This window comes from Caretta caretta, chromosome 1 (genome assembly GCF_965140235.1).
Source record: "Caretta caretta isolate rCarCar2 chromosome 1, rCarCar1.hap1, whole genome shotgun sequence".
NCBI lineage: Eukaryota > Metazoa > Chordata > Testudines > Cheloniidae > Caretta > Caretta caretta.
The window spans coordinates 153,268,524-153,293,925 of NC_134206.1; the positions used below are offsets into that span (position 1 = coordinate 153,268,524).

General features: G+C 44.3%; 1 protein-coding gene and 1 long non-coding RNA gene across 4 annotated transcripts in view; one reads left to right on the top strand and one right to left on the bottom strand.

Annotated features, from left to right (window-relative positions):
* Positions 1 to 11,437, bottom strand: part of LOC125642652 (uncharacterized) — a 41,833-nt gene extending 30,396 nt beyond the window's left edge. The window contains exons 1-2 of one of the 2 annotated variants that reach the window (XR_007358461.2): positions 10,766 to 11,437; positions 5,961 to 7,360 (exon numbers count right to left, since the gene is read on the bottom strand). This is a non-coding gene — a long non-coding RNA (uncharacterized LOC125642652). Of the gene's footprint in view, positions 1 to 926; positions 7,361 to 10,765 lie in introns of those variants that run through there. The other variant, XR_007358460.2, reaches the window with a different exon arrangement.
* A 1,690-nt stretch (positions 11,438 to 13,127) lies between these two features.
* MID1IP1 (MID1 interacting protein 1) lies at positions 13,128 to 16,480 on the top strand. Of its 2 annotated transcripts, none has more exons than XM_048864289.2 (2): positions 13,128 to 14,066; positions 14,735 to 16,480. In XM_048864289.2, the coding sequence occupies exon 2, from the start codon at positions 14,913 to 14,915 to the stop codon at positions 15,411 to 15,413; it is 501 nt and encodes a 166-aa protein (XP_048720246.1). In that variant the 5' UTR covers positions 13,128 to 14,066; positions 14,735 to 14,912; the 3' UTR covers positions 15,414 to 16,480. The 2 variants fall into 2 exon arrangements, with proteins under 2 accessions (XP_048720246.1, XP_048720239.1); XM_048864282.2 differs by lacking the exon at positions 13,128 to 14,066 and adding an exon at positions 14,153 to 14,455.
* Positions 16,481 to 25,402: the final 8,922 nt, after the last annotated feature.

Genomic DNA, 25,402 nt, shown 5'->3' on the forward strand with positions numbered 1-25,402 from the left:
TAGTCTCCAGACAGTCTCATCAGTACAGCTGGCCTGCAGGAGGTTGCCTGACTGGCCACGCAACTTGACTGGCTGGAGGGGTCAGCAGGCCAGCTCTCCTGCGTTACCATGTTCCTGCTGCTCCTGCCTTGCACCCAGCCTTTCCTCTGTCCTGCGCCTGCCTTGAACCCTTCCTTGACAGCTATGCTGCTTGCTCCAGTTCCTGACCTCCGGCTTGACCTGTGACTGATTCCTGACTCCAGCTTGACACTCAGTTCTGGTATCCAGTTCCTGCCCTCCAGTTTGTCCCTTGGCTCCAGCATCTGACTACCAACTCTGGCTTGTCCGTTGGCTCGGGTATCCAGTTCCTGCCCTCCATCATGACCCTTTGACTACTGACTCTGGCTCTGATCCTAGTCCTTGGTTCCGACGCTTGGTTCACTACACCTGCTCTGCCCACTAGGCTAGACCACCCTTGTCCTCATCGCCTGACACTAGCTTGTCCACAATTTCCAGAAATATTCAATACATTAACAGTTAAAAGGAAAGAATAGATCTGGGTAGCAGGTGTTTATTATCTGCACATCTCTAGAGAAGAATAACCTTCACTGTATTTCCATGCCCACTTGAAATGGAGAATGACCATGACCCTGTAAGTGGCTCTGTTTGAGTCACTCCCTACATCATATTTTATTCCTAATATTCTTATTGCTTGCCTACATCAGTTTTACCACATATGTAGATTTTTGTCATGCAGGCAAATAAAGAGGCTAAGCTTTAAATAACATGGCATATGTTTTACATTTGCCACGTAGAACGAGAGTTCTTCATCTGATTTATGCACCACCTGGACAAAATTATTTTTATTGTGGGTTTATTTCATTTGCTCCAGCATCCCCAACTGAAAAAAACACTTGTAAACTGCCAGTGATGACGGACAAAGAAATCAGCTTTGAAAGACAAATTTACTGAAAATCCAGAGACGCTTCACACATGCAAATGAAAATGCTGTTGTAATAATTTTTGACTAGCAAATGCAAGGTAATCCTGGAGAGAGTAGTCTTCAGTCTCTTGCATCATTCCCTTACAGAATGCTGGGACGGTAGGATAAATTCACTAACAGCGATAAAACATTGCAGCAGAACAAATGCATACATTTGGCTGGAATGCATGCATAGTTTAGCTCTTTTTAGAACACCATCAAGAAACACTATCAGGTTAATAAGCTACCTTTATGGCAGCCTTGCAAAATTGTCATGATATTTTACCAGATGAATCACTAAATCTCCTCAGTTTCTACCCTTTACAATTATCATAATCATAGAAAACTAAATATTTCACTCACCATCAAAACAAATAATTTACCCTGGTGATTTGGGAATGGAGTTCTGTAAGGCATGTTTATGGTATTCACCATGAAAGTGCACACACCAGGCATATATGACATATATTATGCTCTGGCTGTTATACAAATCCCACTAATAATGCAGGAGATCCCATATCTGGAATAGATTGAATGGTATTATGAGTTTAAATCTGCCATCCAAAGAAATGATACTCTTTAGCTAATCAGATTTTTAAAAAGAAAGCTTCATAACATACAGCTCCTAGGACGATGGGACCTTTGGGTGTTACTGTGATGCCACTAAATAATAATAATACAAATCCATAAAAGTCATAGTAGCTAGGAGGTTTCGGTTCTCTTTCTACCTGTACTAGTCCTTTGCTGTGCAAAATCCACCTACAAAAATACAATGTAATAAGAATATGTAAAGCTAAATTTTGTCCCCTGTGTCAATGCTGCATTGTAGGGCTGGGCACGAAGGAGGATTCTATGGGGAGTTCCTCCCCGTCCCACACCCTACAGAACAGCAGTGGACAGGATTTTTTGCTGGGAAACTCCTCCCACTTCCAGGCCCATTCTACAGCTCCTTTTGAGGCTCCCAGATTGCATAAATCCCAGCTGAACTAGCATCCCCATTGTAGATGGCAGTGGCCAGAAGATCTGTTGTTGTGTGGAGCTGGCACAGGAGGGTGCCCTGCCTTGCCTGCCCCGCTCTTAAAGCTTTTTGTGCACGCTGCCTCAGTGGCTTTCAGTGAATCTGGGCTGTGTGGTGCGCAAAGGGTGCTGACCTCTTGATTGGGATGCTCCCCTCCCCTTGTTCTGCTGTCCTCTCTAGCTGCTGAGGAGGGAGCAGAACTTGCCATTAGAAAACTGGCAGATCTAAGAAGCTCTTCTCACCTAAACTGATTTTAAATTGACAAATACAGGTCATTCTATGTACAGGATGGGTGCATGTTGCATTTGCTTCTCTATCATAAGAGCATGTGGCCTTTGAAATGGATTCAGACTTCATGATTTGCCGTGAACACCTTAGCCCCAGTGCACACTCCTGAAGGAATCATAAACGTGCAGTCTCGAAAGAAAGGGAAGACAGTATAATATAGTTACAGTAGATGGTGCTAGACAAGTACAAAAGAGACTAGGCAGTCATTTAAGGATACCTGCAAGATATAAGCTAAGCTGTTCAAAAAATGTGCAATTTAGATTTATCAGTTCAGGAGGGAGAGTCAGATGAAAACAGTTAAGCTGGGAAGATTATTAAATACAAAACCCTGTGTGTAGACAATGCTCAGGTTATTACACAAACTGACGAAAGGGAGGGGTGCAAATGCTGTCCCTGGTGGCATCCACATAATGTCAATGAAATCAAATGAATGGAAGAGGAGGGGGAACGTGGGAGCAGGACTGAGGGCAGCATGTGGTTCAGGCACTTAAAAGCTGAGGTTGACATTCCATTCTTATCATGCTTTTAGACAGAGGGAGAGAAGACACAATGATATATGAGTTAGCATCAGAGTGGGAGGCTCAGCTCTAAGTTCCGGATGTCTATGGGTTTGTATCAAACTGTTAATAATATATAAATACAGTAGTTTGCATTTATTTTTATATGAAGGAAAAATTCTGTGGGGTAAACTGTGTTTGGGTTACCATTTTAGTGTGGAGTTACACACTATTCAAGGCTGCATGCTAGTTCCTCTCTTAGAGCCACAGTATTGCATTTGAACGTGTGAGAACTTGATAGATCTGCCCACTAAAAACCATCATCAGGGCATTAGTTTGCATCTGTGCATATTAAATAGCATTATGGAAATACACAGGTCTATTGGGGATTATTCTATTATGCCAATAACGTTCCTTATTATGCCAATAACGTTCCTTATCAAGTCAAATGTATAGCTTTTTTGTTAGCATGTGTACATTATTACAAATACAAGTCTGCACAGGTGGTAATACAGAGCTCTGCATGACACTACCTGTTTCATATGTTTGAGTGATTACAATGTGCAGTTCTGACTCAAATGTATGTTGTTATCTATATTGGAAATAATAAAGATATTAAAATAATGTTATGGAAAATGCTTCCAGCAAATGCATAATAGCCAATATGGAAATATTAATCACTGGCAGGCAGGCTGGCCTGCAGACTCAGCATTGCTTTGCTATGCAGCATCAGTGCACAGTCACATAAGAAACGCTGGTCTGAGGCTAACTTTGGGCTCTCACTTACTGGCATCTGCCAGGCAGGGCAGGGATCACAGTGGAGGTGACACTCTGAGTCTCTAAAGGAGAAAATTGCATGATGTATCACCACTCATGAGCATCCGCTAGAGAGCTGTTTAGAGTGAGATTACAGTCTCGGTGGAGATTCTCATCCCTCTCGGTCATAGGGTTATTATGATGATGCCGTTGCAGCTTGCATGGAGGATGGTAGGAGGGGATTTAAATGATGGCCGGAAGGAAAGGCTGGATGAAATCTCCACAAACCCCGTTCAGATTAACTCAGATTCCTGAATCCCTGCTTTGGGAGACTTGAAAACAGCCAAATTGATTTTTTTTTCCTTCTTCAAAAAAATGCCTTAAACCTTGAGCTACGAGTTTGCAAGCCATGTTTTGGTCCAGAATGAAACAAATCCCTGCAAATAAGGGTTTTGCTAATTAAAAACAAGGGGCTTTGTTCTCCTCTCCCCGGCACTAATTTTATACTAGTGAAATAACATTGATGTTGTGGATTTACTCCTGATTTATGCTGGTGTAACTAAGACTAGATCACACTCAATACTGGGGTCTGTTCTTCCCAAGGGATTTTTTGTTTGTAAACTCATATTAGTATGAAAAAGAGAAAAATCTCTGGGCAATTCTGCGCTCTCCGGCTCAATCCATACTATTAATTATCATGCTTATTATGGCAGTGCCTAAGGGCAATCTGAGAACTAAGCCCCATAGTGCCAGGTACTGTACAAATATAGACTAAGCCCCAATCCCTGCCCTAAAGAGCAGTCTACATAGACAAGACAAGACACAAAGTGGGAGAAGGGCTATAACACACAAACAGTGAACAATATGATGGCAGCAAATGGCATGTTGGTTCTGCAATATGTTTATTATTATTTTTATTTTTTTTGTCCTTGTAATGCTGGTTGAGCACTGTTTAAGATTGATTCCAGTACCTGAAAATAAATGATGACTAACTAAAGGCTATTTGGGATAAAAACAGAAGGAGATTTTGCCTCCACTCCACAAAGTTGGCTTCCTCTTTAGGAGGAGATGCTACAAAAATGCTCCCACTTGCTGATTGCACATCCAAAATGACGATAGCACATCACTATCTTAATGTTAAGACGCCCTTGCAAGATTTAATTTGAGAATTCCTCAAGGAATGCAAAAATCAAGTGACTCTCAGCCTATGCTTTATTAGACCAAAAGGGAATGCTCTTCATACAAACCTTTTGCAATCTAACTAAATATTTTTATTTTTATTGGTGTTCATTACAGTTGTATTCAATGGAGAAGGGACATCATGGAGCTGATGTTAATTCTTCTCCTAGCAGCATGCATTCCAGTTGAGATTTGGAAGGGGGACATGCCACAGAGAACAGCTGTTCCCTATTCCCAATTCTTTTCTGAGCTACGGAGCCCCAGCCTGCTCAGAATCTTACATGGAGGTTTCTATCAGCTTGGGAGGATCATTCTTCAGAGTCACTTCTCCCCGTGCATCCACACTCTGCACTCTGTTACCTTTAGCTTCTGTTCCTCTCCACCAACACAAGTGAAATGTTGCTCACTGACCCATACTTTTGAGGCCACTCCCACGCCCCCACCTCCTTGGGTTGTGTGTGTACCTAATGCTGCTTCTAACTCCAAGGACATTCTAGTACAGTGAGACTTTTTTATTATTTTTGCCTGAGGAAAACACTGTAGTATTGTTATTTAATTGTGCTCTGTTGCTAAATTATTGTTGTTTGTTTTCTCTGCATTAGTTATTTTATGTTACAGAGGCATTGCAATATTCTCACTTTTTTTTCTCCAAATTTGGGCATAATACTATAAGGCCTTGGCATACGAACTAGTCCCCTTACAAAGAGCTTGAAGGATTAGGCATAAAAAACAGTTATGTGAAAACTAGAAGAGATGTAGCTAAATCTCTGTAGAACAGATACAAATTATCCCCTGGATTTCAGCAGGACTCAGACAAATTGGTCCACAAATTTCTTTCACGTTTTAAACTGATTTCTCATGACCTTGGCCATCGGTGCCTGAAACTACAGTATTGATGATCTGAAACTCACCAAGAGACATCATTTATAATGTTAAATTTCCTTATGGTCATTTTGGATTTGAAGCAACAAACTTTCTTGGGTCCGAGTTTAGTATACCTTGACAACAGGTTACAAAGGGACGGGATGAGATGGACATGTTAACTGTATACATTTGCATTGCCACCCTAAGTGAAGTAATCATTCCACAACTGTACACAGAGACCAAAAATATAGATTAAATAGGAACAGAATGAAACTTAGTAACCCCTCACCTGCACCAGCTGACTATATTCAGGGCCAGCCCTAGATCAAATGGCGCTCCAGGCGAGAAATGTTTTTTCCCCACCCCCTAACCCCCCATTTGTTAAACTTTTGAATACCTTATTTTTATGGCATTTGTAGCCCATTTCATGACTTTGATGCACGATCTGCATGCATGATTTACCACAAGGCATGAAGGAAGCTCTTGGATTCAGCACAAGGATCCTTGCCTGGATGTCGCTGTTTCTTCCCTTCATGTTCGCACCGTTGTTGTAGTCTGGACCATGGCACTCCTGAACTTTATTTTATTCTCATTCAAAATGTTCTTAAACAGTTCTGTTAGGTCTTTTCCAGTAGAATTGTCCACAGACTGGAAACAGATAAAACGTTCCTTTATTTGGATACAGCCATCCTAATAGTCAACGAATCTTACTGTAAATGATATCTTCTCACTGTGACTAATGTTGGAAGTGCAGTCCATTATTATGGCATAGTAATTCTCTTTGCCAAGCCACATTAACATCTTATCGAATACCTTCCTTGCCATAAGGTCAATCAATTAATTTTGAATTGTTTTGCTGCAGTAATGGTCCATAGCTTCTTTACAAATTACTCAACATAAGTGCTCACACATGATATCACTGTATTTCCCAAGAAGTTCTACCAAACCAAGGAAATTATTGTTATGTTCAGTGAACAACTTATCCAACAAGCACCAGAAAGCCAAATTATTCTTTGCAAGGAAGAGGGTAGTTGAGATCAGATGCTCGAGCACGTTCCTCCAGTGCTGGGTTTCTACATTAATAATGTGCTGGTTTTCTGCATCTAGGCATTTATTCAGCTTGAGCCTGGATTCAACCTCCATCCATTTGGAGTGGGCCGTAAAATGGCTGGGTGACTTTTCATGTTGCTTCAGAGTATCAGCTAAGTTATGCCAGTAATTGTACCTGGAAAGCTCAGGCAATGATTTGACATTCTTATAAAATATTTTGAAACAAAACCAGAACACTTTGTCAGTTGATTTTGAGTAAACTAGCCAATGCTGATTCAGTTTCTCACCATTCTCGAGCACTCTTTCACAGTGTGACTTTGAAAAGTGTCACTTCTGATCTGATTATTTACTGGAAATATCATCTCCTTGATTTTGCCCAGCCCGTTCAAAATTGTACAATGAATATCGGCAGAATTTAGGATTGCAGGCCATAAAGTGGGATCTGATGTATCGATTTGTGGTGTGCAATTTTTCTCACTGCTGTTTCTGTCATTGTGTGATGCTGATTCTTCTTTGCTGCTTCTCTCCTTTTCATGTGAGCCAGATTTTTCTTTATCATCACTCGGATAGCTCAGTGGTTTGAGCATTGGCCTGCTAAGCCCAGGGTTGTGAGTTCAATCCTTGAGGGGGCCATTTAGGGATCTGGGGCAAAAATCCCATCAAATTTGCCCCTTGCTAGATTGCAGTTGAACTTTTCGCTTCCCATACTGAGCTCCTGAAGGCTTCTTCAGGGGCATCTTTTATTTTCTACAGGGGGAAAAACAGACAGTATAAGGGAGAGCAAAAGTCTATGTTCCACAGTCTTAGAAAGTCATCAAACATTACATGTTAAGCATGGCAAAAGAAGTAACAGTATTGCTTTTATATTGTTGCATAGATAGGAGTTCGATATCTCTGGTGACTCATTAAATATGTCTTTTATTAGTCACTACGTACACTCTTCAAGTCTTAAAACACAAGTACCCTTTTACAATTATAAAATAAAACAAGGTTCACATATCGCAGCTGGCCTCTCACTTCGTTCTTATATCTCACTGACTGAGCGACGATGTCCTGCTCCTGATATACCCATGAGGGCATGGCTGACAACATTGTAGGAGGTTCAAGGAAAACGTAGTTTTCAGAAAGTCTGGAAGGTTCCACGAGATTCTACAAAGGTCCAGAACATTCTAGGAAGTTAGTGAAAAATTAGTTAGAGAAACATTTTACTTCAATCAATCTATTTTCCCTTTTGTCGCTAACAACGAAAACAACACCCCGAGCCTGGCACTCTCCACTCTCAGCATCTAGGTGGTGGCCTGGGTCACCTTCCCCTAAATCTGGTCCTGGCTATACTGAACTATAATCCATAATATATACAACCAATTACAAGAAAAAGTCAATTGCCTAAGCCATATGAGATATTGCTATTGAAGAACCTATCCAAGCGGTACTCCCAGGGCTAAAAATACAACACTTGAATACAGAAAAGGAGTACTTGTGGCACCTTAGAGACTAACCAATTTATTTGAGCATAAGCTTTCGTGAGCTACAGCTCACTTCATCGGATGCATTCAGTGGAAAATACAATGAGGAGATTTATATACACACAGAACATGAAAAAATGGGTGTTATCATACACACTGTAAGGAGAGTGATCACTTAAGATGAGCTATTACCAGCACGAGAGTGCGGGGGGGAGGGGGGGAGAAAACCTTTTGTAGTGATAATCAAGGTGGACCATTTCCAGCAGTTAACAGGAATGTCTGAGGAACAGTGGGGGCTGGGGAGTGGGGATATAAACATGGGGAAATAGTTTTACTTTGTGTAATGACCCATCCACTCCCAGTCTCTATTCAAGCCTAAGTTAATTGTATCCAGTTTGCAAATTAATTCCAATTCAGCAGTCTCTCGTTGGACTCTGAAACCTGTCACTTGAATACAGTACATGCACATATTTAATCACTTTTCTCCCACAAAACCTCATGTTATTTTACAAACGTGCAGCAGAACTACTTCAAGACTGATGAAGTGTAGCCATGGGTTGGAATGGGCCAATAACTGCTATTTTGTGCCGGCATGCATATGGCAAAACTGTTAATGAAGATTGTTTCTTTGATTACCATTGAAGAGGGAATTAAGACTGGCCTTAGTGTGTGGTCTATGCTGAAATTCAAGCAAGACACCAAGCTTATCAGCCTATTATTGAAAAATGTTATGTAACTATTAATGTCACGAGAGCAGAGGACATCAGAAGCATGCCTCATATAGTTATCTTTAGCACTATGCATATCACCACCTCCAGTAGATCCTGCTGTTTCTTAGACGTCTCCCATGAAAGACCCTGATCCTGCAAGGTGCTGAGCACCCTCACCTCCCATTGACTTCACTGGGAATTAAGAGACTTTCTTGGCACCTTACATGTGATGCTGTGCAACTTGTAGCACTAACAAACCGCACTAAGCTTAACTTCAGAATTTTTTTTAGCTCAGAGTACAAGGTGATATGACCAAGACATTGAATTTATTCTGTCTTCTGGCATCCTTTGCATCTTCATGGAATCTTGAGATACCTTCATTTTAATGCCCACCACCAAGACCTTATATGACAGGAATTCTCCTTCTAGTTGAGGAGGTTTGGACAGGATTTCCTTTGCACCCTCCCTATCAGTATGTTCCTTATCTATCCAAGAGTCTTTGCTGTACAGCGATGTTAGGCACACCTGCACCACCAGATACTGGATGCATGAGCTTCCTCATTGCTCCCAGCCCTTGCTGGACTGAGGAGTCAGATAAAGACAGGAACAAGCTGGGTTTCCCAGATTTCAATGCAGCGCATAGCTATCACACTGGTCTCACCCTAAAGAATAAATATTTAAAACAAATGATACTGAGGATTAAACTTTGTGCCACAAATGCATGGGATCACCTGCCAACAGCAGGAAAGAAGGAATTGCACACACATACAATATCTGTACCTATAGGTACTTCACAATTGCATGTTATTAAAGTCATAAACATATGCTTCCTTATTTCATTCTGATGCAGGAGTGCTGCAATAATCAAATGATAGCATATCTGCAAGAGGCTGTTTATACTGTCTATTAAAACAATCAGAATATAAGGAAGTAGAAAAAAATGAAGCACTGTGTGTTTTATCCAATGAAGTTTGGCCTCTTTATAGATTTATCCAAAGTCAAGGGCTTGGACACATGCCTACACATTCTGAAGAAATATAAAATTAGCTGACCATATTTAAGTTTCAGGCAGACTATACAAGATATATTTAAATTCATTATGTTGCATTTCATCTTCCATTTTGTTGCCCAGTCACCCAATTTTGTGAGATCCCTCTGTAACTCTTCGCAGTCAGCTTTGGACTTAACTATCTTGAATTGTATATCATCTACAAACTTTGCCACTTCACTGTTCACTCCCTTTTCCAGATCATTAATGAATATATTGAACAGTAGTATTTACCTCTCTCCGTTGTGAAAACTGACCATTTATTTAAAACAAACAAGAGGAAGTACTTTTTCACCCAGTGCACAATTAATCTCTGGAACTCATTGCTATGGGATATTGTGATGTCCATAAGTATAACTGGGTTCAAAAAAGAAGTAGAGAACTTCATAGAGGATAGGTTTCAGAGTAGCAGTGGCTATTAGCCAGGATGGTCAGGGATGCAACCCTATGCTTGGGGGTGACCCTAAACCGCTGACTGCCAAAAGCTAGGAGGGGGAGACAAAGGTGGATCACTCCAACTGCCCTGTTTTGTACACTGTCAGAAGACAGGATACTGGACGAGATGGACCATTAGTCCGACTCAGTATGGAAGTTCTGATGCAGGCAACCACCAGCGGCACAGGGAATAGCAGCAGGGTCAGCTGGAACGATGGGTGTGGGAGCCTTGCTGCTACTCATGCTGATCAGATATATTTCATTGTACTGTTGAAATCATGTTCTTTCTGACTGACTGGTTTTTCTGTCTCTCCCATGATCTTCAATCCCAAATCCCAAATGTATATATGCATATGTAGGTTGAATTTCAAGTCTCTCCTCTGTCTCACAGGTTGCACAGTCATTCTACCCTGAGTTTGCACTGTGCTTTGTGTCTCTCTCTTTCCACTGTAGTCTATGGTCACTCATTCTGTGTTTGATAACTCTGCCTTACCTTTGTGCATTTCACAGTGGCCTACGGGTAATCTGCCAGTATGGCAGTATGCCAGCTTGTCGTTTTTCATCTGTTCTTCCCAATAACTTGAATTTGAATATTGCAAGCCGTCGGCTCACATCCAGAAAAATTAGTTTTTGACTTGCTAGTGCTTCCTGGCAGCGGACAGATCGTTTGTCCCTGCGGTTGAGATGGCACCGGAAAGTTCAGGGTGGCTTTTGTACGTTGGCTAGGAGTCAGAGAGGACAACGTCTTCGTTTAATTTGGCCGCTGTTTTTCTGGGTGTGTGCATTCTCCGCAAGTGCTCTACTTAGCTGTGTGTCTTTTCTGCCTGTGCCCAGGGCTGCGTGTGGGCCTTAGGCGTGGTCCTGTGCGCGCTAGCTGTGCGGGCACTAGGCGTGCTCCTGACTTGGCAGAAATGTAGGGGGTGCCTGCAGTACAAGGATGGGACCAAAGTCTCCCTGCGACCCAGGGCACTGAACTCTCCCACGGCGGGGCGACTGTGACACAGCGGCGGAGGCGCCGCGACCTGCCTGCGCCGGGCCGGGATCGACGCCCATTCGTGGCCCCCGCCCCGTGTTGTGGTTGATCGGTTGTCTAGGTAACGCGGCACGGCAATCTCCCTCCGTCCCACGTGTCCCTGCAGCGGCCGCCTCTGTTACCAGGGTCGCCAGAGAGAGAGAGAGAGAGAGAGAGCGCGCGGGGGGGGGGGTGAGTGTTGTTTCTGATTGGCTGCCGCCGAATCTTGCTTACGAGGGTATGTCGGCGGAGCCTGGCTACTGGAACGCGAGCCGATTGGCTGAGGTTGGAGGTGAGGCTGTGGGGTGATCCCGGCCCCGGCGCAGCCCGCTAAGTCGCCGGGCGCGGGCAGAGAGCCAGATAGGGCGGGGTCGAGTGCGCGCCTGTTGCCCGCCCCCTCCCTTCGCGCGTTCTGGTTTTGCCTCCTTCCTGCGGGGGGGGGGCAATGGGCGGCGTGTCGCGCGCCTGGCCTAAGATGCCCTTCCTCCAGCGGCGCCTGCTGCAGCCCGGCTGGGGGAAGGGCGGTGCACGTGGTCGCGGTGCAGCCTGCTCCGGTTGCAGCCGCGGCTGGGCTGCCCAGCTGGGAGAAGACAACGCAGGGAAGCCGGGCTGTTGCTGGACAGATTGGCTGCAAATGCGCAGCGCTGCTGCTAGAGCAAGGGGCTTGATGGGGGAAGGGAGGCAGGTAGACAGGAGCCGGGCAACGTGCAGTAGCTGGCGGGAGGGAACGCCTTGTCTCGGGGTGCACAGCGGCGCTTTGTAATGCTCTGCCCTTGCTGCTAGGGGCAGTGACCAGCATGCCAATGTCAGCCAGTCCGCTCAGGGCACAGCTGGGGAGAGCGGAGCGCTTCCCATCTCCTCCGTTGGGCGAAGGCCGACAGCAGGTCGAGAGAGACCGGTTTAACCAGGACTACATTCCTGGATCCCAGTCGGATGAGTAAACCGTGTCCTCCCCGGCTAATTACCCCCTCCGTATGCGGGGGTCAGAGCGCCGGCTGCGCATCAGCACCGGAGAGGAGTTAGCGTGTGCACTCCGAGGGGCTACTGATTCCATCTCCCTCCCTTTAGAGCGCGATATGAGGAATCGCATTCGCTGTAAAGTCCCTTCAAAGGCAGCAGCATGCGGGGCCGGCGTGTCACTTGGGGGCGTGCCTGGCTATGCAGCTAGGGCGTGCGAAACCACCGATTTGCTCGCTACGCTATATGAGACCGACCCGTTGCGATCCCCTTCCCCCACAATGCAGCAGAGCCGAGCCACATCATCACCCGTGCCAAATACATTCCCACCAGGCATGTTACAACCTGCTGCTACAGACACATACTGAGGTGCAAACATACATATTGGGCAGTGGGGAAAGAGGTTTAAAACTGGGTGTGTTCCAGACTCCCTGTTTTTGGATTACGGTCCGCGGAGCGAAAGGCAGTTTAAACTGGGTGTTTTACAGTCTCCCTTTCTCTGAGGTTTAGGAAACAGGTTTAAAGCTGGGTGTAACAGTCTGTCTCTCTCTCTGGGCATGGGGAGGATTTGCGTGTGTTACACAATCCAGTTCTTTCTTGGACCAAGGTACACAAGTATCGCTGAAGCACGGTAGCACGTCTGTCTGAAGTCGGTATTGTCTCGAGAGAGGGGCTGTCTAATCCAGCCACACGGCATGTATAAAGTGCTTATCTGCAGAGTAGCTAAGTGGTGTACGTAAAAAAAGATGGGTGGGTTACTCTCTCTCTCTGGAGTTGGGGGGCGGGAATTTGAAGATTGGGGTGGGTGGATTTTCCTTTCGGGGTCTGGGGAGGAGAAGTAAGATTGATTTGTGTTAGAGCAGGAGGATTAGGATGGTTTGGGGAATGCTGTGTGCTCGTTGACTAGGCGTGGAATTGCAGGCTGAGTGTGTTAGGGGTTTTCCTCCTGGGGGTTGGGTGCAGCTGGCGTAAGGTATGTTGCACTCTATCCCTCGTGTGAGCAGGGAGGAGGAGGAAGATTGTGTTCTATTAAATTGGTTCCCTCTGGGAACCAGAGGGAGTTTTCTTTTTCGAATGCCCAGACCTATCCTGCTGGGATGCTTGGGGTACTTACTCGAACTGCCTCTCTGACAGTTGCCCGAGGTGTCTGTCTCCTGGGCTCACATTGCCACTGTTTGCATGGCTTATCCGGCCGATACGGAACTGATTCAGCGCGAGAGTCAACATTCCACTCCGCGCTGTGTCCTGCTCTGCCCACTGACTCCTACGGGACTGAGTCAGGAGCGGCTGGTCCCTATACATAGGCATGGATGGATGTGGCTATAGATAACAAACCAATCCAATCCGGAGGAAACAGGACCAAATTCGGCCCTGAGGCAAACAGGGGTTTGCGCACCGCTGTGCAGCTGGCTCCTTTCCCGTCACCGGCCGGGGTGTAGAGTGATGGGTGGGATGCGCTGTAGCAGGAGTTGGTACCTCGCCCACCCGGCTTCCCTCCGGCAGCCACTAGCTCTGGCAGGATCTGCCTCCGGGAGCGCGCTGCGCCCTCCCCTTATGGGTGTCAGGCGAGAGGCGGAGCCGCCTTCCCGTCCCTTGTAGCAGGAGCCGGTATTACTCGCGGTCACTCAGAGCCGCCTTTATCTTGCTGCACTGCAAGGGGGTGGCACTTGGGAACACCTTATTTTACCATACACGCTATAAATACACCTCCTGGAATGGGAGCAGGGCTACCGGCCGCAGCGGGACACAGTGACGCACGGACACCCGGACACCAGCAGCCAGACCCAGAGAACCGGCAGTGAGGCTCGACTCTACAGGACATTTGGTGGGTGTGGGCTGCCTGCGGCGTCCCCCTGATCTGAGCGGGTGATGGGGTGAATGGCCGTGGGAGCTCCCGAGGCGGCTTGCATGGATCTGTGGCCGTGTCACGCTCACAGGGGGCTCTTTTAATTTATTCCCGCTGCAAGGAGTTGTGTTTCTGCCATCAGAGGCGCTCCCTTTGCCGTCCCCATCCCCCAGTCTCATTCTTTGAACCGTGGGGCGTGGACTGGAAGAAGTTGCTCTTGCATCTTCTGAATGAGAAATCGAAACGCAGCTCGGTTGCCTCCCTTAGCTGCTGGCTTTGGTGATGATGCGCTGATAAAGGATGCCGCGAGATATTGGGCAGGGGGCCACCGGGAGAGGGTTGAGGCCGGAGGAGATTTGCACAGAGAGGTAGGGAGCCTTGGGGGCGGAGGAACGGAGGGCTCGGCCTTGGAAGGTACACGGAGTTAGGAGGAAAGATCGGAGGCAAAGCCCAGAGCGGGGTTGGGATTAAAACGGGGAGCTGAAGGGGACGGGGGTGAAGAAGGAGTTTGCTGAAGGATAGGGGGAGAAAAAGGTGAAGCTCTGGGAGAGGGTTATGGGTAGGAAGAGGAAGTACTGATAACTGGGGGTTGGCGCATGGCGCAAAATGCCTTCCATCTAAACAGCATCTATCCTTCTCTATTCCAGCAAACCGCCCTTGAGCGTTGCAGCGAGCAAGCGGGGGGAAGGCTTTGGAGATACAAGGCCTGGCTCCTGGTGGCCCTTGCAAGGAGATTTGGTGGGGCAGAAGAAGGAACCAGCTGCTGTGTCCGTGCTCCCCAGGCACCCGGTGATCACTGGCATTGCACCCCACCCATCTGCCAACATGATGCAGATCTGCGACTCCTACAGCCAGAAACACTCCCTCTTTAACGCCATGAACCGCTTCATCGGGGCCGTCAACAACATGGACCAGACGGTGATGGTGCCCAGCCTGCTGCGGGACGTGCCGCTGCTGCTGGAGGAGCTGGACTCGGGGGGCGGCTGCGGGGAGGGGGATCCCCAGCTCTCGCCGGGGGACGCCGGCGCCTTCTTCTCCCGCAGGGACATGTACAGCCATTACCTGCTGCTCAAGTCCATCCGCAACGACATCGAGTGGGGGGTGCTGCAGCAGGGCGCCGAGGAGGCCAGCCGGAAGAAGGACAAGCTGAGCGGGGACATTGGCCGGGGCCTGCCGGAGCCCGCGGTGGAGGAGGAGGATCTGGAGAAGCAATTCCACTATCACCTGAGCGGACTCCACACGGTACTCTCCAAACTCACCCGCAAGGCCAACGTGCTCACCAACAGATACAAGCAGGAGATCGGCTTCAGCAACTGGGGGCACTGAGCCAGGGCAGGGCTTGGCATGGGCTGGCTGGGTGGGTGGGGGTGCTTCCGAGCAAGGGATCCCTATCTGCCGGGGGGCGGGGGGGAAGAGAGGGAGGGAGGGGCTCAGGGGAGCGCGCCCAGGGGACGAGGAGCATGTGTGTGTGTGTGTGTGTGTGTGTGTGTGCGCGCGTGCAGATGGAGGGGGATGAGCATGGGACGGGCATGGAGGGGGGGGCGAGTGTGTGACAGTGGAAGCGGGTGGGGGCGCGTGCCAGAGGGGGAATGAAGGACTGCGAGCGTGGAGGAGGGGGGCAGGGAGAGGGGGGCAGACGTGTGTGTGTGTGTGCGTGTGCATGGGGCGCCAGGGGCGGGTGGACGTTCAAGCGGGAGGGGGAGGGGACCGTGACGCATGGCGGGCACATCCTGCCCGGGTGTGCGAGCAGCTATGGGCTGCACGGCGGCGGGGATCTTTGCCTGCGCAGCGGCGGCAGCGAAGCGGCGTGGGTGTATCAAGTTTCCTAGTCTGGGAGCTTAGAATGAATGACAGAGGGTGACCGAGGCCAGTAGTTGCTGAGAGCGTGTGGTGGCGGAGGCGGCCGTCCTCCTAGTGGAAACTGCATCACTTCTTTCTTTCCTGTTTTGCACTACTTTTATAACAATAAAAGACGTGTATATAATGTGTAAGATTTCTTTGCATGATCGTAGAATTGCAGGCCTCTTATTTTTTACCAACGCACAAACAGAGAAAGGTGTACATTAATCAATATTCGTTTATTCGAATTTTTGTTCTGTCCAGGGTGAGGAGTTATTGTTCGCCTCTAAGTAAGGAGACTGATGACTTGTACCTGTATGTGCTGGCTGTATAGCTGGCTGATATGAGGCTGAAAATAAGCCAATGAAAATAATAAAACTGTTGTAAAAATTCCATTTATTACCCAGGACAGAGCCAGTTTACTAAACTACATCCCTGTGTCACTGGACGGATGATGGGTTCCATTAGTGTACATGTACTGAAGCTTATTTAAAACTTTTTTTTAATCCAGATGTAGAGTATATTCTAAATAAAGAAGCAAATGTATTGACTAAGATTGGCTTAACTTTTTTTGTTATACTCCCTGTTCCCTACTTGCATTAAATACTAATTATTTACATACACAACCTAAATATGTTAATTGCATCTCTAAATGAATTTAAAATTGTATTTCCAGTGCTATGTTACAAGGCGCTGGATATAAAGGGGTAATTTGTTAGTGAGGACTAGCCAACATATGCAAAACTGCTAAAAATGGGTCTAGTAAATATACCTTACACAATATGTTTTAAGTTACTTCAACTGTTAAACAGAGTGAGAATAGTCTGTCAAGATGTATGTATACCAATATAAAGGTCAATCCCTGTTTAAACTAAAGTATTTGACAATATACATTAATGGTTACTAGCAACCAGCTCTATGTTACCAGAATGGTATAGATTTTATTCTCTGTGCATTTTTTCCCATTTGCTGAAGTAATAGGCCCTGTAATTAGTTCTCTCTTTCTCTCTACATATATATGTAATATTAGGTGGTGTAGCACATAGTACATTTTATTGTTTGGTAAAGGCTTGCCCTTGAATAAGTCCTAAGTAACATTACAGTATACTTATGATTACAATATACGTGTGCATATGACAAACAGATAGGGTTAACAGCTTTGCTTTTCACGTCATGAAATACTTATGTTCAGTGATAATATACACTTAATCTTCAGGCACAATATCACTTTCAAATTTTTCTTGCTCAGAAAGGCTAATAGTTTGTATATATCTTAATGTACTTAAAACGACACTGCCATGCAGCATGTGCACAAACAAACAAAAACCACCTTTGCTTAGATTTAAAAATTCCCCAACACTCTTTTCAACGTCTCACTGTGACATTGTACTAGTGCATGAGAACCAGACACTGATACCAGCGGGTCAGTTTTCATTGTCCAAGTTGAGTAAAGTGAAGAAAGTAAACAGTTTAAATGTTAAAATGTATTTTAAAGTTCATCAGTGCTTCCAGTGCTAATTTAAACTGGAAATTAGAAGGTTTCTAACCATGAAAGGAGTGAGATTCTGGAATAGCCTTCCAATAGGAGCAGTTGGGGACCAGGGCAGACAACCCAATTTGTTTGAAAGATGGAGTTAGATAAGTTTATGAACAAGCTTATATGACTGGTATAGCAGGGCACTAGAAGGTCCCTTCCAGTCCTATGTTCCTAATAAATCAAAGTATTTATTAATGACATAACTGAGGAGACCTTGGAAAACATAACTGGCTTTTTAACCTAACTCTCTCTTTAGTAGTAACATTGCTAATCAGTCTGTTTTACTAGTCTAGTGTATCTCCTTCCCAATAGGGTTGTGCATGGAAAAATATCAGGGGTAATGAGAAGTATATAAGGGATTCCTAACTTCTCAGGTGGTAAGGCTCTCTATTAGTGAACAAAGCCCGATAAACATGAGGTAAACGATGCCTTGCCTTGGGATTGTTTTAAATTTTGTACTCCTGGAAGTTTTGGAGGAAGAACTTGTTCTGCTTTATTATCTAGTTTTGTATCAGAGTCTTGCCAGATAAACCATCTTAAGGCTACAACACTACCTGTGTTTAAAATTGCTTATTAAAAAGACAGGCCCTGTTATTTTAAGTTTAACTATCTAATTCCGAATTAGTTGTAATCTCTCACAGTAAAGATTTAGTGTATACTCAATTTATAGTGCTGATCAAAACTACAAATACAATAGTAGAAAATATCCATTAGTAAATTGATAGTATATTCTCATCTTGAATATTACATTCAATTTTGGACACATCTAAAAAATATAACAGAAATAGAAAAGGTTCAGAGGGAGAACAATGAAAATTATTAGAGGTATTTGGGAGTAGAAAGTTTCCATATGAGAAAACCTTAAAGCTTAAGGTGATATACGAGTATATAATATAAAGGACTGTAGAGAAGCCATTCAAGTTCTTCTGTTTACTTATTCATATGATTTAAGTAAAAGAGCACCCTTGATGAAATAAAAAGTCTTTGAATTTAAAAATAGATAAAAATGAATATTTTTCCAATGCAAAGTCCAAAGTATGGAATTCGTTGTTGTCATGTTATTGAAGAAAACAACTTAGTTTAAAAATATGTTTTAAAATGACATATAAATCATAACATCTGAAATTTCAGTAGCAAGGATACAATTACAAAGTCCACCACTCTGAGTCTTCATGCCATAAATTGATTGGGAAGAAATCTCCCTTAATGGTACCGTGTTGCACAATTAGCTGTATTACTGGGCATTGTATCGCCCTTTGAAGCATTAAGCATTTGTAAATGCTAGAGATTAGATAAAAGAACAGGAGGACTCGTGGCACCTTAGAGACTAACCAATTTATTTGAGCATAAGCTTTCGTGAGCTACAGCTCACTTGAAGTGAGCTGTAGCTCACGAAAGCTCATGCTCAAATAAATTGGTTAGTCTCTAAGGTGCCACAAGTCCTCCTTTTCTTTTTGCGAATACAGACTAACACGGCTGTTACTCTGAAACCGGAGATTAGATACTGGACTAGATAAACCATTAGTTTGGGCCAATAAAGCAATTCTGATTTCAGATTAAATCATGCTTACAGACAGGATCTGCCTTTAAGAAGTTTCTCCCTCAAAGCTGCAGTCTAACAATGTAGTGAATGGAGCGTTCTCCAAGGATATGACATACAAGAAAAGGGAAGTTTTTAAAAAAAAACTACAAAATTGTTATTTAACCAGAAGAGGTACAATTTGTGAAGTAGTAGTATTTTTTAACTCACCTCTGATGATAAGAAAATAAACCAAGTAAACTATTTCAGATATTGGTAGAGTAATAATTAAGTCTTAAAGCGCTTTGCATACTTTACAAACTGGTTACAACTCTCTATATATGCTGTCTACCAACTACTACAAGGCATTGTTCATGGAATATGTCAGTTGTATGAGAGAGTTGTATGTACACCACTGTGGCTTAAGTGCTAAATCATACCTTTCTGCATATAAAGCCACAAAAGGGCAAAAGTTAGCTGGAGAAGTCATGGCTTCATCTTAGCAGGGGGCTGGTTTAACATCCTTGGAGGATACTGGGGATATGGTGGCCAAAGGGCATTACGGCCATGGGCTGCAGTCCTGGATGGATGAAATTTTGTGTTGGATTAAATGTACATTTCACAAAGCATATTGTATAGTTCTGTCAAGTGTGCACTATGAGCCCCTGGCTGGTAAACTGGTGGGATGGCAAAGGTGCATGCCAGTCTGCACACAGGAAAGTAATTAGGCATGGAAGAGTGTAGGACTCTCATAAAATGCTGAGTGCAAGTACTTAGGTTAATACAATGTGAAGAGCAAAACTATGCTTCCTGGGAGGCAGAGGTACACTGGAGGAGGCAGCACACTACCCAAGTGGTGGTGGCTGGTGGCATTATATGCCTTTACCAGCAGCGGTGGAAACATTTTGAGAACTGTTTTTTTCTGTGCCTTTGAAAAACTGCTCTGCTGTTATGTCCTGCCCCATGCAGACGAATCCCTCGATAAAGCCATTAGCTCTGCCTGCATTGCTAGCTGGTCCCTGCCTCTCATTTCCCTGCAGTTATATAATGGCTACCTTCTTTGTTGGGTGTGCATGGGGAAAAGGGCTTCTTGGGCCCTCTCCCCAATCTGGTGCACCTGCACAACATAGCCATAATTTGGGCCTAAGGTTGCAAATGCAACAACACAGAAGTCAAGAAGTAGCCCAGTTAAGGTTCTTACAGTATCAGCTGCTGCATACATATTACTTCTGATTATTACTTTGGATGTCAGGTGTTTACCTTCCTATATAATATGTGCGATGTGAAAGAGTTGATGTTGTTATGGGAGATTTAACTTTTTATGTGTTTACATTTGCAGCATTCATTTTACATTAGCACAGGTTTTTTGTAGTTAATTTCCATCTGATTTTTCTCCCTGCTTTTAAAGATACAGGCAAAATCTAAATACCACTTATGTTCATGGCAGCTACGGGTCAATTGTATTTCCGTAACCATTGAATAAACTGTGTATTTATTTCACAGCTTTGATCTCTTTGCCGGCACTCTGCCCACCACTCCATTTCCACTGGGACTACTTCTAACATCCCCAACTCCAGAGAAGCCTTCAACAGCTGCCTGTCTTTATAAGAAGAACATGGTACAATAAGGTTTTCTTCTTCCCTCCCAAATACCGATCAAGGAAAGAAGGGCCTAAACATTATACTTTCTATGTCCAGTTCTGACATAGAGACAGATTAATGATCTGAAACTAATATCTTGACACTAACCTTGATTAGAAACACTGAGGCATCCCACAGGAAAATCTGACATCCGTTGGGCCAGATGTGGCTCTCGCCATTGCTGTGTCGAATGAAGGGCTCATCTCAATGGCACCCTCATGCCTTCCACACCCTGCAGAGGGTGCTCCATGCTGTACGAGGTCCATGCAGGGTCAAAGGATGGAGATTAGGTAGAGCTGGGCAGGACTATCATTGACTCATCTCCTTCCCAATAGACCTAGCTTGTGAAAGCAAATATAGCTTGAGGTGGTATTACCTCTTCTACATAGGCCCCACTCCTGCTGCAGCCAGGTGAATCCCTGGTAGCTTGGCTTCAATGGAAACTGGATCTCCACCTTGGGCCAGAGCTGGTGCCAAGACACAAGGCTTCCATTGAAATGGGCCTGGCCACTCAAGTGGGTATCTGGTAGGTTTGAGGAAGGGCTCTGCACCCTATTCCATAGGCAAAGAGGGACAGTAAAAACCTATCTTCCTCCCCACTGATGAGATAATTTGGGCTAGTGGGAAATGATTCTGTGAGAAGATCCTTGCAGAGATTTCCTCCCATAGAGCCCTTTCCTACAGATTTTAACATTACATCATTTATATTTGGCCAGCAGCATGGTTGGTGCTCTAAAGCTTAGCGGCTTAGCCAAAGCATACAGCCCATGTTGCAAAGGACTTATTTATCTAAGAAGATAACATATAGACAAAAAATAGGAGGTGAGATATAACAGACCATAAATCTGGGCAGAGTGCAAGTAAAGAGTTCAATACGGCAAAATTAATCACAATTGGTCACATGGATTTTTGCGGAGGTTTTTGGTCATTTGTTTGTCACTTTGAAAAATTAGAAATGTCCAAAAATACTAGTGTCAAATTTGTAAAGTAATTCATTTTCGGACTGAGGCCTGGCATGCCAAGTTTAGGTCCAAATTAATTGTATTAATCAAGTTACAAACCCCTTTAGAAAAGGCATTTGCAAAAATGACTTTGCTTTGCAATTACTCAGTTTGTTGTTACTACCTGTCTGCAAGAATCCATGCTCTTTAAAAAGAAAGTCCCCCCTCACACAAGTTCATACTTATCTGCCCGAGTGTAATGGAGTGAGAAAAACACCTTTTAGTTCTGGGCTTTTGTGTCGTGCTTGCTCGCAGAATAGATGGTATATAAAAACCTTCGAGAGATTAGAGAAAAAGCAGGTGGTGCCTCTGTATTAAAATCACCAGCCATTAAATGAGCTTGTCTAGTGAAGTCTGTAGGATCTGTCATAGTATTAATTAAACAGTGTTGGATCTTTTTATTAGGATTATCTACATACAAATAATTCTAAAATAATTCTTCCTTTCCGCCCCCCACCCCCTCTGTAATTGCTCAGGACTATTTTGCAGTAGCATCTTCATGTTAAAAGCTGGGTATATTGCACATTGCTTATGCCCTACGGTCCTAGAACTGGTACCTATGACTATTTGAGCAGACCAGCCTGTTTATTAAAAGTTTCCCACTTATACATTGTATTTAGGTTGAGAAAACGGGCAATGTATCTAATGTAATAATTCACAGTAATCCACAATTTTGCATGTCATCAGGTCCACCCCTCTTGCAGACCTACCTGCTGCTGCAGGGGAGGGAGTCTGTGAGGAGGAATGCTGTGTGAAGATTTCCTCCTTGAATTTCTTCCACATCATTCTGTGGGGGGAGGGGTGGACAGGGAGGAATTTAACCCTTCCCCCAGCCTTTGCCCTGGAATGCTGAGTTCTGCCCCAGGACTCACAGGAGGCTGGGACTGTCTATGCAGAGGCCCTAACTCCTCCCCCGGCACTGCTGTTTAAGGATGCTCCTTAAAGTGAAAGGGTCCGGCAGAAAAGGTAATACAAGTTAGGGCCTGTCCCCACCCAGTCATAGACTGCCCGTTGCTGGCCAGGCCTGCCCAGTTCCTCCCACCCTAATCTTAACTGGGGTCCAAGAGATGAAGAGAGAAGGTGATATGACAGTGCACGACCTCCTCTCCCTTTCGTCCCCCACGCAGAAGGGGTTGAGGTCCATGCATGAAAGATCCCCACATTACTCAGATATGGACGAAACACTCTTGGCCCGAGTTGTTGGCATGCCGCTGATTGCTGTTTTAGCTAAGTGTCTGGAGAATGTTAGACCTGCCAAATCTGCTGCTTTTCCGGGCACTGCACTGGTGGGGACTGTGTAAAAACAAAGATTAGGTACCTTAGATAAAATGCTACCTTTTAGCCCTTCTTTCTGATCTACAGGGAAACCTGACCAGTCTAGTGCTTTTGTTGGTTCTTGGCTCAGTGGGGAAGAAGGCTATTATCTGAAAGCTGAGAGTGATTTTTGCATGTGCAGAACTATAGCTCTGGCTCTAAAATATTTAAAAGTAATCTTCTGTTCCCCTTGCTTTTCTCATAATGTAGATTATCCAAATCCAGATTCCCAAGAGACTCTAACAAGGCATTTATCCTAAGAAAACATTTTCTTTTTTCTATTTTTAATATCCATGTTTCTCAGATTTCCTATTTCATCCTAGTCAAGTTTGAAATAGGCCTCTGAAGACTTGTCTTCATGAAAAGGGGAATAGAAATATTATTGGAAATGTATTTATTTCCTCAACTTGCATGTATGGCACCTAGGATAAGCAATCTAGATACCCCCCAAATGCATGTAGTTATCTCCCCACACTGGCACCTTATTATTGTATAACTTTAAAATGGGAATGCACATGCTTATAATGGGTTCTGCCTGAATTTATGCAAATATATGAACAATTAAGAAAATGGACAATCTACTGCTTTTTTGTTGAAGGATGTTGGCAGGTACAATATCATTCTGGGCTTTTCACATGTTAGTAACAAAAGTGGATGTTTAGAACGCTCTAGCTAAAAAAGGCCAACAAAGGCACTTACTCACCACTAGGTCCTACAGCTATATACAGTCTACACAGGGTGAGACTAATACCACTGTCTTTATTTAGATTAAACTTCAATTGGCTTCAATGAGAGTTTTGCCTGAATAATGATCACAGGATCACATACAAGGTGGCTTATACCACCTGCCTCAACAGCTGCCTTCCCACTTGGGCTGCCATGATTTTCATTAATGTTCTCCCTCTGCACCCCCATGAGGCCATTTTCCCCCTGGACTGTTTCCTTCCCAGTTCACTCCCCTTTTTCTTCAAACCCATTCACACCACCCCTCCTCCCCCAAAACTCCAGACCAGCTCCAGACCTGATTTCATTATCTGGCCATCTTTGAGTTTTGAATTGAATGGATAATAATGTTATGTGATGTGATTCCATGGTGCTTCCTTGTTTGAATACTACTACTTTTATTAACTTACTATTGTTATACGGGCGGGCTGATTTTTAATTTAAAGATGATAGCTGATCACCAATCAATACTTTGAAAAATGTCAGCGTGTATAATTAGCCCTGCTGAAAGCAGAGCCATCAATGCAGGAAGCTAGTGTATGTTGCTAAAGTACATTATATTCTTCTTTTGATGTGCCATCTAATTGCCGTTAGCATTAAGGGGAGTGTTTCGCTCTCTCTCTCTCTCTCTCAAACATCTCCCCTCACACACACACACACACACACACACACACTGAAAGGAAAATATACCAGCAGTGAGCATGTATGGGGAGGAGGAGGAACAAGGTGGTTGTTACAATGGTCTGCATGCACTTACAAAAAGGTAGTAAATTGCATTTGATTGCAGAATACTGAAAACAAATGTGAATTTGAAAACAGTAAGAAATCAGGTTTTAACAAAGAAGAATGTGTAGTCTTTTCAGCTCTCACTAGCATCATTAGTACAATATTTAATAATGTATAAAAGGCTCTCTCAAATGTTTCCATAATGTGGACCACACCTTAGTAGAGGGGCTAAAAATTTCAGAAGTCCCTAAGAGACATAGGTGCCTACGTCTCAGTTTCAAAACTGAGTTAGGAACTCAGAGTACAAGTTTTTTAAATGCCTAAGGTAAGTGATGCGGTAATATCTTTTATTGGACCAATTTCTGCTGGTGAGAGAGACAAGCCTCTGAGCTTACACAGAGCTTTTCATTTTACTTGTCTTCTATTCATGCACATAAGGCCTTATCTCCACTTTCCTTTACAACCCTCTTTTGGGTGGTGTTATAAGGAGCAAGAGTGGACTGACTACCTTTGCCCAGGCCTTAAGGTAATAAAGATAGGTGGTCATGAGCAACAATGCCAAAGAAGGCAGAGCAAAGTTAATGCAGATGTAATACACTGAGAGGAATGCCCCAACTCTGCATTTTTCATGACTTCAATCCACTTTTAGTTTTCCTTGCAAAAGAAATAAAGATGCACTTTTGAAGTCTTTCCCATTATTTGTAAGTGATTAGGACACACGAGTCTGTAAACCCCCTTGTGTTTCCATCAACAGAATCTATATGTTCTTTTGGAAGGGAGAGGATGTCTTCCAAGACTATGTGCAGGGTTTATCACTTATTTTGGGGTCCCTTCAGTTCACTGCACTATTAGCATACAGTGTCCTTCAGCACATGGGGCATGCACTATTTTTTAGCTGCCCTCCTTGTCACTCAATGGATTATCAAATAGATGGTGTTCTTAGAGAAAGATGGCTCTCATCCCTCATTGGACCAAAGTTAATCATGTCTGAGCTACAGCAGTTCTTTACTATTCTC

What these genes read in the sequence shown, in the direction of transcription:
- MID1IP1 (XM_048864282.2), top strand. Translation starts at nt 14,388, where the DNA reads ATGCCGCGAGATATTGGGCAGGGGGCCACCGGGAGAGGGTTGAGGCCG. An exon ending in GAGGAGATTTGCACAGAGAG is followed by an intron (nt 14,456 to 14,734) that starts GTAGGGAGCCTT and finishes TCTCTATTCCAG; the next exon opens with CAAACCGCCCTTGAGCGTTG.